We start from the raw sequence: 15,426 nt of genomic DNA on the forward strand, positions 1-15,426 counted from the left end.
GCTGTATTTTCCTTCATTTAGTACAAAGGATGGAACATTCAGGTGTGTGAGGAGTCAAAGCTGTTTGTGAAGTACTTAAATATTTCTGGATTTGAAAAACAGAATGAAAACGGTATAAGATAATGATAGGAGAAAAGGGTGGGCTATACTGAAATGAAATGTCACTGTGGAAAAGTAACTTCTAATGACATTTCTGCTTAATTATGAGCTAGTCACCTGACCCGAGAACAATGTGTTCTATAAGAGATATACTTCTCCTTGCATCAGAAACCTGCTTTTGTTTATATAAAAGCTCTTTGTATGTAAGTGCTGCTGAAATCCATAGGGACTTCCCTCCAAGCATGTCAAGATGCTTACCAGATACCGTGCATTCTTGAAAGAGCTGAGCACTGCAAGCACAGCTGTGTTTTGGACTTAAATCTCTGTATGATATGGAAACAACCCTGCTTGCCTGAAGGCCATTATGAGGGACACAGAAATAAAAGCCAACTTGCAATGAGTGGTATTATCAAATTGAGAAATGCCTATCAAAGAAGCAAGTCTGTACTTATTTCAGGGATAAAATACGAGATGCACTTAGTAGATGTACTCTGTGTGTTTAGTATGACTGTATTTTGTAAGGTAAATGTGAAGAGTTGTTTTGATAAGCCAGCCAAACAGTCCATATGTTCACTGAATGCTGGAGAATGCATAATAAAGAAATTGAAGTATTATATTTTATGTATAAGTAAAAGCTGGGCTGAATTTGTGGAGGCATTTTCTGATTTAATTTCGGACTGTTGCTGGTTTAGTTGTAAATAAATGTAAAGACATCCAAGCAGTGAGTTTTAGCATGTTTATTTCACTATATGGGTTATTGGACTTTTTCTTCTGATTTCAGACTCTTGCATATTACACAGGCACCAGTCAAGTGAGACTTGATATTCAAATGCTGTGTTACATTTTTTGGGTTGTCTGTATAGGACTGGGAAGACAACTGTGAACATAAAACCACAGGACAAACAGTGTTCATAGATCATTTTATCTAGCATTAATGTGAAACTTTAAATGGAATTTAAGATACTCTTTTTTGCTAAGAGTCAGACTACTTTGGGAACTAAGAAAAGGTGTTATATTTTTGGTTCTAAAAATGTTTCACATTTATGGCCACAAATTTTTTCTTAACCAAAAGAAATAATTTTCCTATGAAAATTTTTCTTTTTTTTTTGTGCGTGCAGAAACACACATTGCCATAGCTGAAAAGTGGGAGGTAGTATGCATCAATAAGTGTAAATAAAAAGGCTAAGTGTTTCTGAAATTTGAAAAAAATCAGAGTAGATATCAATGTGCCTTTGGTTTCTGAAAGCTAAATCTAAACTTTGTGAGATCCTCTATCCATAGTGCTGTGTCCTTCAGAAAGTATGTAAGGAAATGACCAGTTAGTGGCTGATATTTGCCTATACAACTACTGTCCAGGTTACTGTGATCATGCAGAGAAACTAACTTGCTGCTTAGAATTTTTATGGCCTTGTAGTTGTGGACAGTACTTCACAGTCATGATGAATAGGCACTGGGGTTTGATCAAATGCCAAGTGAAATCAGTGGGAGGCCGCCTCTTTTCATGCTTGAGGGTTTTTTTGGATGTCCTTGATATTGGACTAAAGATAAAATGTAACAAATTGTTTTGAAACCTACATGTAGATGCCAGCAAAACTTCAAAACATGTGTTCTTGAAGGTCTGAGTTGAACTGGTTTTGCTTTACTGGAAACTGATAATATCTCGTTAGGGATGAAAGCCTAAAGCCAGCATTACACCTCAGCTCATCTCCAAGAAATGAGAACATTGAAAACTTACCATTTGTTAAATACATTAAACACACTCATAGCTTTGTTGCTTAGGTGTTAATTATTTTTATTTACATATTAGTTCATGAGAATGTGAGGAGGTTTTAAAGACTTAAGATATATTAATATTGATGTCTAGCACTGGAAGCTAGAGATTAGAGCAGCATATATGTTGACAATTCATAACGTCCTGCTTTTAAAAATTTTGAACTCTTTTATTAATCTGTCTGAAGATTTACTCCTCTCTCAAGCTCCCTTAGACAGATTCTGGTATATTAAAAATAGACTTCTGGCTCAACTCTACATGGATTTGTTTTTTTAATATATGGTGGTGAATTGCATAGTGAACTTCATAATTTCAATTCAACTTTGATTTATGCAAAATTAAATACTTAGACAAATTACATTGTATTGAACATGTAAAATTTTGGCTAAAAAATAGTTTCATGAAGTATGAAATAAATTCAGGGGAGAAGAAATTTAGCTATGAGAACAACTGGCAAAACTGAGAGAGTTACTTTAAAAAGTACTTACAGAATATCTGTTTGTAAGAGTCTCCAATTGCGTAAAGTTATTTTGCAGAAATTGTAAAACTTCAAAGGATTTTTAACTTTTAAAAAATCTATTTGTAGCTGAAGGTGTGCCCTCATATTTTCAGGAATAATACTTAAATAAATGTAGCTTTTAAAAAACCTGTAGACTGGAGAAGAAATCTTAAGTTTATGTCAAGTACTCAGAAACTTTGTGGAAAATATTGCTTCCTTGTTTAAGAATATGACCAAATATGGTGAATTGTCTTTATAGTTTGATTCAAAAGAGTTGTATGTCAGTCTCTGTTTATAATCTGAGCTATAAACCCTCTAGACTATTATATGAACTCAGAACATTTTGGTGACTTAAAGTCAGGACTTTATGGTCTTTCTAAAAAAAAAAAAAAAAAAAAAAAATTCCAAAGAGGCAATCTCATAGAAAGCAGGCTGGTACCCTAAATAATTTATTGAAACTTAGTTCCTGGTCTGAGGTAGCTGACTACAAAACTGTGGTGTGTATCTGATTGTTTAAATCTTCTTGTCTGCAAAATGAATAAAGACTGCTCTAGGTGTTCACCTATAAAAGTGATTAATAAGACTTTTAGAAAAAATTGATTATGTTTGAATGCTGAAAGATTTATAGTTTAGTTTTTTAAAAGGTTGCCTTACAAAAAGCTGGTCTGGATAATAAAATGGTAGGTGAAGTTTTGATAAATAAAAACTAATGCATATACAGAAAGTTGATGACAATCTCCAAAAACATGTATGCATACTTGAATGCACCTAATTTACTAACTATTGCTTTTGAGGAAAAATGTGTAAGAATTACCTTGAGGTTGCTGAAAATAGCTTGCTATTCAGCATTTTGAAAGAGCAAAGAAAAGGTTTGAATTATTAGATAAAAAAAGCAAGCGCCGAATATGAAACATCACACTGGTATGCATCCATGGTATATGTGCATCTTGAGCATCACAGTTTTAATTTCTTCCTCTCAAAAATGAATGACAGTATCAGATTAGTGACAGTATGGAATGTAAGGGTGTTTCCTTATTAAGGATTCTCAGTGCTAGACCAGAGTAAAGTAATTGGATTGCCTTAGTCTGTAAAGCACGTGGTTCATCAAAGATCAGAAAAATCTATTAATCATGAGTGTTAAGGGGTAGAAAGTATAAAAAATAGGGGTACCTCAATGAACCTGGGGTGCTTTAAAATGAGCTACAAATAAAGCAAAAACAACCTCTTAGTACACCTTATGTGTTCTGTGGCAATAATTTCCACAGTTTAACTGTGAACACCAAATAAATATGTGTTCAGAAAGAGAGTCATCAGTGACTATTAATGATTTGAATTAGCCATCAGCTTAGGAGGCCTGGAACAGAATTTGGGAGTTATCAATGTCCCGTCTCTGAGGGTCTCTTCAGGCTTGAGACCTCCCCAGAGAGGGCATGAAGGTGGTAAAAAGTCTGGTTCTCTCAGAGGCACCGGCGAGAAAGCAGCTTGAGACGACCTTGTGTTGTTTCAGGGCTGTTTATTTATCTTATCTTAAAAATGTTTCTGGCAGCCCGGCACAGGTCCGCTCTGCAGGTCAACTATCGCAGAAAGGTCTCCTGGGAGGGCTGTGCCAAGGCCTTTATACTCTAAACTATGTATACAATATTTACAAATTCTCCCCAATGCCATGCAACCTCTTTACAATGTCCAGTTCTTTCCCCATCCAGTCTGTGATTCCCAGGGTGCAACTTCAGCATGGATGACATGAAGAAGAAGGAGGAAGAAGCCCACCACACCCAGGATCCTCCATCTTGGCTACATGGCCCTTAATATAAACAATCTAAAAAACTACTTATACTACATTCTAACATTCTAATTTACACTCTACTCATCATTCTTTTCTGTGTCTCTTCTCTCAATGTGGGCAGATTCTCCCAAGGAGCCAAATCCAGCCCCTGCAGCTCCTGGGCAGCACTCGGGGGTCTCTGAGGGGTCTGCCAGGGGTGTTTTGGCATCCCCAGAGGAGCCAGGGAAAAACCCTGGACTCCCACAATCAATGTATTTCTTCTTTTTTTTTTTTTTTTTTTTCATTAAGTGCTAGTAGTGCAGGAAATAGTGCAGAAAAATGCAGAATCAGTGTATCCATTCAAAAAGGCATCTTGATCAAACTTTGAAAGGCTGGCAAACATGCAGAAAATTCTAAGTTGTGTCCCTGAGGATTTAGAATCAAGGAGGGTGAAACCTAGAAATGTCTGGTGTTCTTTTTTCTTTGCAGTGTTGGAGATAGGAAAAGAGGAAAAAAAGGAGGAGACTTGATGCAATGGTTTTCAAACTGTGGAAGTCAAGGAGAGGGACTGAAGACCCTCAGAGGTTGAAAAATTTGCTGAGAGAGTAAATTTTGCATATAGATTTTTTTACCTAAATATCTAAATATTTTGAAATCTAGTACTTTTTTTTTCAATCGTGCTCTGAAAAAAGCCCTTTTTTATGAGCTTTCATCTCATTTGCTGACTTCATACTGAAAATTACTGAAACCATGTTCATGGCTATTTATATGTGTTTAATCTGATTTCTTCTGGCTAATACTTGTGTCACTATTTTTCTTTTTTCAGAGTATCTGTATATAAAAATTGTCAACCATATTTTGGTGAACTCTTTATATATATATGCTTAACATTCTGTGTATTGTATGTATTAAGTTTTTTTTAACTGAAAATTTAAAAAATTCATCCAATCATTTTCATGCACAAACAGAATCTATAGTGTCTGGAAACACTCAAACCTACTTCCCTTTGAGTTAACTTGGCTTAAACAGCGTTTTCAAATAACTAGTATAATATGTCTTCTTAAAAATACATTTTTTTAAACATAAAAGCTTTATTTATGAAGATGAGCTCTCTTTTTGCTCTAGGTTTCAGTCAGGGAAGTTGAAATGTGTAGAAAGATGTTATGCTGTACAGATGAATAAATAAGGAAGGTGTAATGCACCGTACACTGTTTAGCTTTAATTTTGTCAATTGCCAATATAAAATACTGTAACTTAGCATTTTTAACACTCTATATGTAAATTCTTGTGTGTCTGGAGAAAAAAACACCAGTTAGATAAACCGAGTCTTTCCTCTTATGCTTGCCATAACCTGTATCTTCTAATGATTTATCTTCTAACTGCTTAGTTTTTCAGTTTTCTTTCTATATGGTTCCAGAGAAAACATTCACCACTGCAGTTCACAGTAGAATGGCATTATTATTCAGTTGTCTTTCTGTGTGTCCTAACATCTTGTTACCTGTGCAGTCTTGACTGAATTGTGTATGTTGTTCTCCTATGTTTTAAGTTAATTAAAACTTCTGTAGTTTGTATTTTAATCCCAGGTGCCAGGTATTTTGAGGAATCCAGACCATGCAAACTAAATGGGTTGTTATGTATTACCATTGAAGTTCATGTCCATATTTCTTAGGATAAAACTAGTAAAACTGTAAAGTCCTCTTTAAAGCTGAATGCTTTCACTTAACATATTTTAGGGTTGTATGTACAGGATTGTAACACATTTGGGGAAGTAGTGCTGGGTTTGTGTTTGTAGCAGCTTGTAACAGTTTGTAACAGCTGAGAGCACAGTTAAACTAACAACAAAGAAGTTAGACTAACTTTGAGAAGTCTCTGACTAGATGAAGCTGAAATGCATGTTTTCTGGCTGCTATGTCTAGCAAGCTGTGGTTGGAATTGCTTGTTTGACCTCTTGGACAAGGCAGATAGCTGAGCCTTTGATCTGAATAATACTTTTATATATAAAGCCATTTCTATTTTGTGTTTTGCCACTGTTGTCTACACTTCTCACTCAGCTTACTTTTTTTTTTGTTCTTATAATTAACTGACCTGCTGTTACATCTCACAGTTTTTTCCTTTTCTACCTATTACAAGTCCATCTAGGAGAAGGATAACAAAGGGACCTGGAGAGATTTGACATATGCCTGCCAAAGTTATTACATGGCCTGGGCCAAGTCTTATTTCTGTCAGTCTTGTCCATCTTCCAGAAAAAAAAAACAAGGAAAGTATTCAAAATATTCACTTACTAGATGTGTAATATATGTGTATATCATTGTTTCAGGCCTGGCGCTCCTATTTTTCTCTCAATGAGCTTACTTCAGTCGCTGCAGAACTTGCAAACTGTTCTAGAGAAGCATGTTTCCAGTACCACATTGCCTCTGTTGAGCCATCCTCTTTTGCTTATGGGCTAGTTTAGGAACCTCCTTTCAGTTTGTTTTCTTAGAGGTATTCATTTGTTCTCCTTCAGAAACATATCAATACAGTGTTGAAATGTGTTCTTTTATGTTCCATTAGTCTGAAGCAATAGCTGATGAAAATAGGTGTTTGTGTGATGTGTTGAAGTTAATGGCTTCTGCTGTTTCTATCCCTTCTGTTTTGTGGCAACCAATTTTGTGAAAGCTGTCATAATTTTCTTAGCTTCAAAGCATCATTTGAAGTAAAACTGGTAAAACATGAAAGTTTGCAAAAGCAAGTGTCATCATCAGGAAAAAAAAAAATCCCAGCAAATTTTACTGTGAAGCTTGGATTCCTCTCAAGGAGAATATAGGATTTTTACAGGAAGAATGGCTGGAGTGTTTTATTGAGAAAGTGATGAGTAGAAGAGAAACTGTAGATTTGGCTTCTGATCTAGTTGTGAGATGAGAGGGTTTTTCTGTTTGACCAGTCTTTCTCCAAAACTTTTGAGTCGAAATGAGCAATTCCAGGCCAAAAGGCCATTTTGAAGAAATATTAGGTAACTGGAAAGCCTTTTAGGTTAGGAAGAAACTTCAACTATGTTACAGTTTCTTAATTTTTAACTAAAAATATTATTAAATGGAAAGTAGATACACAAGTTTACAAGAAATGTCATTAGATGACAGCATTTTTTAGTTATTCTTTGTCTTCTTTTAGTCATATTTAGCATGGACAATAGTAATTTAAAAATTACTTGTTTTGTTTCTAAAATGACATCTGCTCTTTTATGAGCTATAAAAACTGAAGATGCATCATAAAGGTGAGCAAAATAAAGCATAAACAGGTTATGCATATATTGCAAACAATAATGGAATGCAGAAGCACATAAGAGCTTATTTTAATTCCATAATGAGAATTGTTGTCTTACATCAAGGTGATTAATTATTGAAGAGAGTACAGAAAACAAAGTCTTCAAAACTCACAAGCCTGTTCATGTTGATATTTAATGGTCTGTGGCTACTCCTTTTTCCTTTTTAAATTCTTAGCTAGGACAAAATGAGGGAGTGGTCACTTCTGTCATGGAGGTGTTTGTAGGTGGGGAGGAAGCCTACTTTTTCATAAGCTGCAAGATCCAAAGGCATATTCTTTATTTTTACTTGCCAACTTTTCCCCCTATTACAGCTGTGGTCTTCATTTAAACTATTTTCCCCCAGGGGCTTACTTTCTATTTCCTGAAATACTGTATGCTATCAATAACATCTATCTTGTATATAAATGTACCATAATTTTATTATTTAAACAGAATATTATGATTCCATATATATTTGTATAGATTTGCTCTAGTGGCACTTTGTTAGACTAAGATAAAATGTCCAGACATCCATTTGGCAAGGGAGACCATATCTATTTCACCCCTGTGTCTCAGTTGTTCCTCTCTGTTTTTCTCTGGAGATTGTCTGTCCTGCTCTGAAAGGATGGCAAGCATAAATTTAATTAATGACTAGTAGATGATAATAATTCTCTCAAGGTTGCACTTGAGAACTGGTAATTCTTCTAAATTGTTGGTGCTGTCAGTATTTGTACTCATAATATAGCTATATCTTTTTAATGTGTTTCCCCAAAGTGTGCCAGGTCCATGGCCAAAAATGACTTCATGTATGTCCTCTGTCTTCTAGTTTGTCATAGTTATTTGGTTTTGATTATAAAGAATGACTGTAATTACATTTGGAAAGGTTGCAATCAGTATTTTTTTTTTTATTGTTTCTTTTTAATACCTATTTTTCTTCTTTGCTTTTTTGTTGGTGAAATTGAATCTGTTGGAGTGAAGTGGCTGGATGGGAGGAGGTTGGTTTTCTCACAGGGAGTGTTGGAGTACCTTCAGGCCAATGGAGTGGCTCTCAGAGGCCACGGGGCGTGTCAGGCAAACCCAGCAAAGCAAGCTTGGGCAGAACATCACAAGCCTGGGAGTGAGAAACAGGGAGCAGCAGCCAGCTAGATCTGAGGCACAAAAGGGATCCTAAAGTTTGCTGTCACTCAGAAAGTCATTGACCTAATTGAAACACAGGTGGGAGGTGTCTTCAAGGAGGCAATGCAGATTCTATTCATTGAATACTATTCTGCAGTCTCCTTCTGACAAGTCTGCTTTTCCGAAAATTAGATCCTGTCTTTCATGTATCTGAAGAGGTCTCTGTGACTGAGAATTGTTACTCCAGCCTGGAAGCTTGTTCTTGAACTTTTTCATTTGGAATTTGTTGCATTGAATCTCAGGTCTCTCAGGCTGGCATAGCTGTGGAGAGGTTGTGGCTGTGGTCGTATGATCCAGCAGCCTCAGAAGTGAAGGGAACAAAATCTTCAGTTCAAGGTTCATCCTTAGCTTCTAGCTCTTCAACTTTATTAAGAGAGCATGTGGGATATTTCACCTGTCAGTTCCCCACTGGCACTTAGATTCACCTTTAGATTGAATGCTGCCTTTTTAACAATGAGAGTCTCATTCCTTGTCATAGTTTAACTGTGACTGTCAACTAAGCCCCGCATGGCTGCTGGCTTGATCTAGCTCAGTGGTGTGGTAGGAAAGGGCTGTATCCTTTTCTAACTTCTTGTGAACCCCCAGTCTCTCCAAGGTGAGAAGCAGAAAAGGCCTTGACTGTGTCAGCACTGCTTAGCAATAGCTAAAATATCCCTATATTACTAAGACTGTTTACAGCACAAAACAGAGCCCAGATCAGCTAATATGAAGAATATTAATCCAGCCAAAACTAGCACATCCATCTGTGTCTTCAGAGCCAGAAGGTTAACATTGTATGTGTGTGTCCCTTATCCGAGCTGCAGAATGCAAAGTCCAAATATGAATATGAGCTGTACCTTTGATTTTTTGATTGTATTGCAAGACGCTTAAGAACCATGTTCTAAGAGTTTGACTATCTGGCTAGATGTGTAGGGATGGGCAAGCATGAAGGCAGGTCAAGCAGTATTAGGGAAGTATTTCTATCCTTTTTCCTTTCACACTTCTGTTAAGCATGCCACTGTACCTGCAGCCTGAAGGCAAGTTGTTGATGTGTTCTTGTTCCTGCAGTTGTTAAAGCCAAGGCTTCTTGGGTTTTCTCTGTGTTGCCATGTGAGTACCTTTAGTACAAATGATGATACATGGATGACATACTTGGAATTATGGATAGCTAAAAGATGCTTCCCTTTTTTGTTTCTTGTAAATACTTGCCCTAGGGAACAAAGATACAATTATATTTTGCAATCATTAAACTCTTTAGCTTGTGTGTGAATAATGTTTTGGCAAAACTATGAAAAAATGTTACTTTGAGGCTTACTCTCCTAGAACTCATGCCTAATAAGAATGTTACTCACATTACTCAGTGATCCTGTGTCTATTCAGTGTTAAGTTACCTCATCTCTATCAAGGAGCAGAAAAGGACGACTTTTAACTGTACTGGTTTTTATCCAGCTTCACAAGTGAATTTTCTGTTTCTGAGTTTTGTGTAAATGGAAAACATTAATTTCACCAGTGTGTAATTCACTGATGTGTATACATATATATATATTTGTCTCCACTTCAGTATTTATTTGGAAACCTGTCTGTCCACTCACAAGTATTGCCTTTGCCTTTAGGAAACATGGTACATCCGTAGAATGACATGTTATGATGTATCTGGTAACAATGTTACTCACCTGCCACTTGTCCACATTATACTTAATCTGTTGCCTTTCTAAGAGTTTTGGAAATTTATAAGAAGTAGATTCAAGTACCTTATTAATGTCCTCTAAGCATTTTTCAAGAAATTAACAAGTATTTAGAAGGTATGTATTTGATTTTACTTGTGAAAATCATCTAAGAGGCAGGACAAGTGGATATGCTGAAGTAGGTCCTGAACAGTCACTTTAAAACCTTTCATTTGCAATTGAACTGTAGAATGGAATGGCTCTTTTAGACCAAATCATAGCTTTGTGAAATCAGGATTAATACTTGAGGCATTAGAACTTCAGGTTGAAGTATTCAGGAACATGTAAGATTATGAGGTCTTTTGGTTTCATTTTGTTTTGCCTATACTAGTAACATATCTTCTTGACTGATAAATGTGAAAAATATTAATAATTAATACTTAGGTATTGCATGAGCATGCTTAAATTTTTTATTAAGATATAAGATACGTAGTCTGTTGTAGTGTGACGGGTGTGTTAAAAATTCCCATGTTTAGGAGAGAAAGCCATGTTTTTTATTAATTGTGAAACAAACTCCAAGTCTTACTGGCTTCTGACAGCTGTGACCTCAGAATAGAATTGTCTTGGTCTTGGCAATGAGTGGATGTTTGAGCTCCCAGGCACCACGAAAATATACTTTAAGTCACCTATAACAAAGAAGAACTTCTGAAATGTTAATGATCACTTACTGCCACCACAAACATTGCTGGTTGCCAGCTTCATTCTGATTGAGGAGCATTTATTTACTTGTGAATGAAATAGTCCAGGCTGGAAGAAAGCCTGGATGAAGCATGAAGCATGCATATAATCTGCAGGTAGTAATATACATAATAAAAAGATGCTGACAAATCCAACTTATATATGTGGGTTTTATCTGTCCAGTAAGGATAATAATCATGAACTGTGGATGTACTTTTTCAAAAGGTGGGAGACCTTTCAAATAGTTTTTTACTGCTGAATAGAAATGGTGGTAGTTTTATCTCCTTTTTGTTTTATTTTCTTTCTTTGCCCTGAAACTGTTTGTTGTTGGCAGAACAGCTGCAATGAATTGTGTTTTTAATTATGGGCTGATTTATTTTCAGATCTCAATAGAAAATGACTACCTAGGCCCCAGAAGAATTGAGAGTCTGCAAAAAGAAGATGCTGATTGGCAGAAAAAAGCCCACATGGCTGTGCTTTCTATTCAAGATCTTACAGTTAAATATTTTGAAATAACAGCTAAAACACAAAAAGGTAGTTGTTTTCTGTCATCCTATTAATCACATAAAAATTTAAATTATTTAATATTTACCATATTCTGCGTTGTACTGTGAGTTATTTTTTTCATCAATCCTTCATGAGGAAAATGCAGTTGTCATTCCTATTGTTTTTTCTTCTGTGTCTCTTTGAATCTTTATCCTGTAAACCTTTTCAGAGCATCATCAGAGGTGAACAGAATAGAAATTTTAGGTAGAAGTTTTAAAGCCACTTTTTCAATGTAGTTGTATTAGCAGTACTCTGTATTTGCAAAGGATTTAGGAAGCATAGAGTCCCTGGTGGGTTCTGTTTTCTGTGCAGGATATGGCAGACCCCCATTGTAAGTGTCAATTATCTTTCAGTTTGTTTCCTTTTCTAGTGTTCCTTGCCTTTCACTAATTTTTTGCATAGCTCTAAAAATTAAGCAACACCTCAGTTGTTCAGAAGACTTCAGGGATATAACCTTGGTTTTTATGTGTTTGAAGAATGTGATAGTTTTAGTAAAAAGTGGTGCAGTAAAGCGAGATGAAATTACTTTGTATGTGCACCGTGTGCTCTCAGCCTTAAACCATTTTAACTTAAATAATCAGTTTAATAGGGCAAACAAGCCTTTTTCTAGTTCATTGACAAAGTTTGTCCTGGTGTCCTCCCCTGCCTGACTGCAGGTCCCTGTTTCTTTCTTTGCCTTGGTGATAGTGATTGTGCAAGATCCACAGGAGAAATCCTTTTTTGACTGGTAGGTTTCTTGTCATCTCTGTACCTGACTGTCACATCTGACTCAAGAGATGCAAGCACTGCAAATTTACTCTGTTCAGTGACAACCCAAGTTAAAGATAATGTGAAATTTAACCTTATTCTGACTGACTGACTTAATAGGTTAAAGCATGTTGGAAAAAATTTAATTAAAGCATATTCTAAATATACTAATCAGCTTCTCCTTTCTAGTATGACAAAGGCAGCCAGTAAGATACACTACTAGTTGATAATGTGTATATATAGATATTCACTTGTTGTTTTTTTGGTTTTTTGTTTTGTTTGGTTTGGTTTTGGGTTTTTTTTTTTTGTTTCCTTTGCTTTTTTGTTGGTCTTTTTGTTGTTGTTTTTTGGCTTTTGTTTTTTTTTGTTTTGGTTTCTGTTTGGTTGGTTGGTTGGTTGGGTTTTTTGGGTTTTTTTTGGTGGTTTTTTTGGGTTTTTTTTGTTGACGTGATTTTTTATGTACAGCAGTCAGGATCTGGGGAAAAACCAGTGGAAGAGTGACATGCCTGAAGGCTGATTGCAGCCACAAAGCTTTATATACAGGTTATTTACCTGGTTTTTGTATTTGGGGTTTTTCTTGGCCTCCTGGTGATCACAAGGTAGTCTTATATACCCAGATATTAATAGATGGCAGGGGAAAAACACATGAGAACATAAAGGTGTTTCTTATTACCTAAGAACAGCATGTAATAGCATGTGATGACTGAATGCCACCCCTCTGATTCCATTACTTTTGTGGCTTTTGCTTTGCAAAGCTAAGTATAGTATCACATAATCTATACATTAACAGTGGTGAAAATCTTTTATGTATCCACCTAGATGTTATCTGGGGCCCAAGAATAGTAAATCTGAATCAGGCAAGAGACTCCAGCATTTTGAGGTAAAAGATAGATGTTTTTTATAATTTCACGTGTTCTTACAGAATTGCACTTGAAGTGAAACTGAAATCTTTGTTTTAAATAGTAATTTTTTTCTCTTCAGATTTATTTAAATTTATGACTGCACTGTAAATGTTATGAGCAGCTGGAGATTTAGAATCTGTTAATTGGTATTTACAGAAAGATGGAAAATTTGGAATGCAGTTCAAGGCCAAATGCTTGTATTAATGAGATTTTTATTAATACAAACGTGTGCATTTTCTTTGCAGCAGGAGTGGTGGTGGTCTGAAGAGTAGACTAGTAAGATGCCTGCCTCTTTTTTTTCCTTTGTGTAGCTGTGTATGATCGAATGCGAGCAGACCAGAAGAAATTTGGTAAGGCAGCATGGGCAGCAGCAGTGGAACGTATGGAAAAGCTTCAGTATTCGGTTTCTAAGGAGACTTTGCAGTTGATGCGTGCTAAAGAAATTTGTTTGGAGCAGAAGAAACATGCGCTGAAAGAGGAGGTAAGTTTCCATGCCAGTAAGTGGGAAATTAAAGCATACAGAAAGAACCAGACAATGCAATTGAGGTTGCAGTGTAGGTATGGTGAGTTTTGTGCTACTTACGTATGTTTTCTGTTCACCTTTTCCTGGTTAGTCAACCAGAAAGAGAGTTTTTGCTGTTAATGTTTACAACTATCCACTGGGATGAGTAAAATGAAGAGAGATGATAGGACAGAAAGTGGCTGCTATGTAATTTCTGCAGTTTGAGTCTCAGAAGCATGACCACCTTTTCAGAATATGTCTTTACTTTCCAGATGGAAGATGTCTGACTGTTAGTAAATATAGGGGTAGCTGGATGGTTGTGTTGCACTCTTTCTCTGCTTACCTTAATTACTAAGGCATTCTTCCAGAGGGGGCTAGTTACAGTTTTCCTGAGGAAAGAGTTCATGCATGAAACTATGCTTAAATGCTTTAGCAGGAAGAAATCCACATTTATTGAGTTTCACGACTTCTCCTCAAAAGTAAAAATGCTATGAATTCTCTTTTAAACTTTGCTATCATATGGATGTTTGGTGTGCACATACTAATGTTAATGTGTATTCAATTAGATGATTAGATGATTGCAATGATATTACATTATAGCAATTAGATGATTTTTTAAAGAGAACTTTTTAAACGTTTCAGCAAAATTTACTAAACTGATGGTGCTGTTATGAAAAGGTTATCCAGAAAGTTTACAGTAACTTTAGCACTGCAAAAGCTGGTAGGTTTGTAAGGCTGATAGACTATGTGTCTATTTTAGGAGCATCTGTAGAAGACAGCTTGATCTGCAGGGAAGAGAGAGTACATGCAAGACTCAGAGCTCAAAAATAGGTTTTCTGTGTTTCAGTGCTCTTTAGATTTGGAAATCCAGGAGTTGTCTGAGAACCTGAGTTTATCAGGCTGTTGTCATCCTTAGCCAAGAGCTGATGAGACATCCAGTGGTACTAATTAGAAGTATATTGAATATTTTCACTTAGAATAACCATGCATCTTCTTTTCATGGCATGTCTTATTTTTCTCCCTGTAAAGACCTCTAAATTTTTGTTGAATAGCATTTCAGTCTGGTAAACGAGTGAGTGTTTGGTCTGATACGCTAAAGTATTGGGGGCTGCACAATAAAATGAATGATTCACTGTTGTGTACATTGGGATGAAAATGCTGAGCTCTGAGCTGGGGGTTTTTGAGGGCCGAGAAATAAGGAACATCTGATTGGCATGGTGCTTTGGGATGGTATATTACAAGGTAGAGAGAGCTCAGGTCTAAATAGAGTGATACGGAGATATGAGCACCAACCAGCTTCTGCTCTGATACAGATCGTGTGTTCTGAGAATGTAAAAGGCTTAAGTGTACATAGTTGAATATGAGAAATGTGGCTGGGAATCCCATCTTGGGGAAGAATGGTGGCAGTCTTATAAAGAAAATATTTGTAGAACTGAAATACCTCCTGGCAAAACATTTAGCTAAAATATTCTAAAAGATAAAACAGGATATTTGTTTAAAGAGACTAAAATGCTTAAGAAATAAATATATTTGGATTTTAGCTGAGAAGAAATGACAATTCAGAACAAAGACATGACATGCCTGTTTTCAAGGACAGTGTTTGTATTCAGCAGATTGTCTATAGATTTTTGAACATTTAGTCTTGGAAAACAAAGTTTTTGCTAGGATGTATTGTGGTAGGAGAAGGGGAAATGGCTTTAAACTGCCATTTTAAAGTGAATGAGTTTAAATTACTTATTAGTAAGAAATTCATTACTTTGA

General features: G+C 35.9%; 1 protein-coding gene across 1 annotated transcript in view; it reads left to right on the forward strand.

Annotated features, from left to right (window-relative positions):
• JMY (junction mediating and regulatory protein, p53 cofactor) overlaps positions 1-15,426 on the forward strand; it is a 63,110-nt gene that overhangs the window by 20,108 nt on the left and 27,576 nt on the right. The window contains exons 3-4 of the mRNA XM_079330188.1: positions 11,352-11,502; positions 13,475-13,644. Of these exons, the coding sequence (XP_079186314.1) occupies positions 11,352-11,502; positions 13,475-13,644 (321 nt within the window). The remainder of the gene's footprint in view (positions 1-11,351; positions 11,503-13,474; positions 13,645-15,426) is intronic.

The sequence above is a fragment of the Erithacus rubecula genome (assembly GCF_903797595.1).
Source record: "Erithacus rubecula genome assembly, chromosome: Z".
NCBI lineage: Eukaryota > Metazoa > Chordata > Aves > Passeriformes > Muscicapidae > Erithacus > Erithacus rubecula.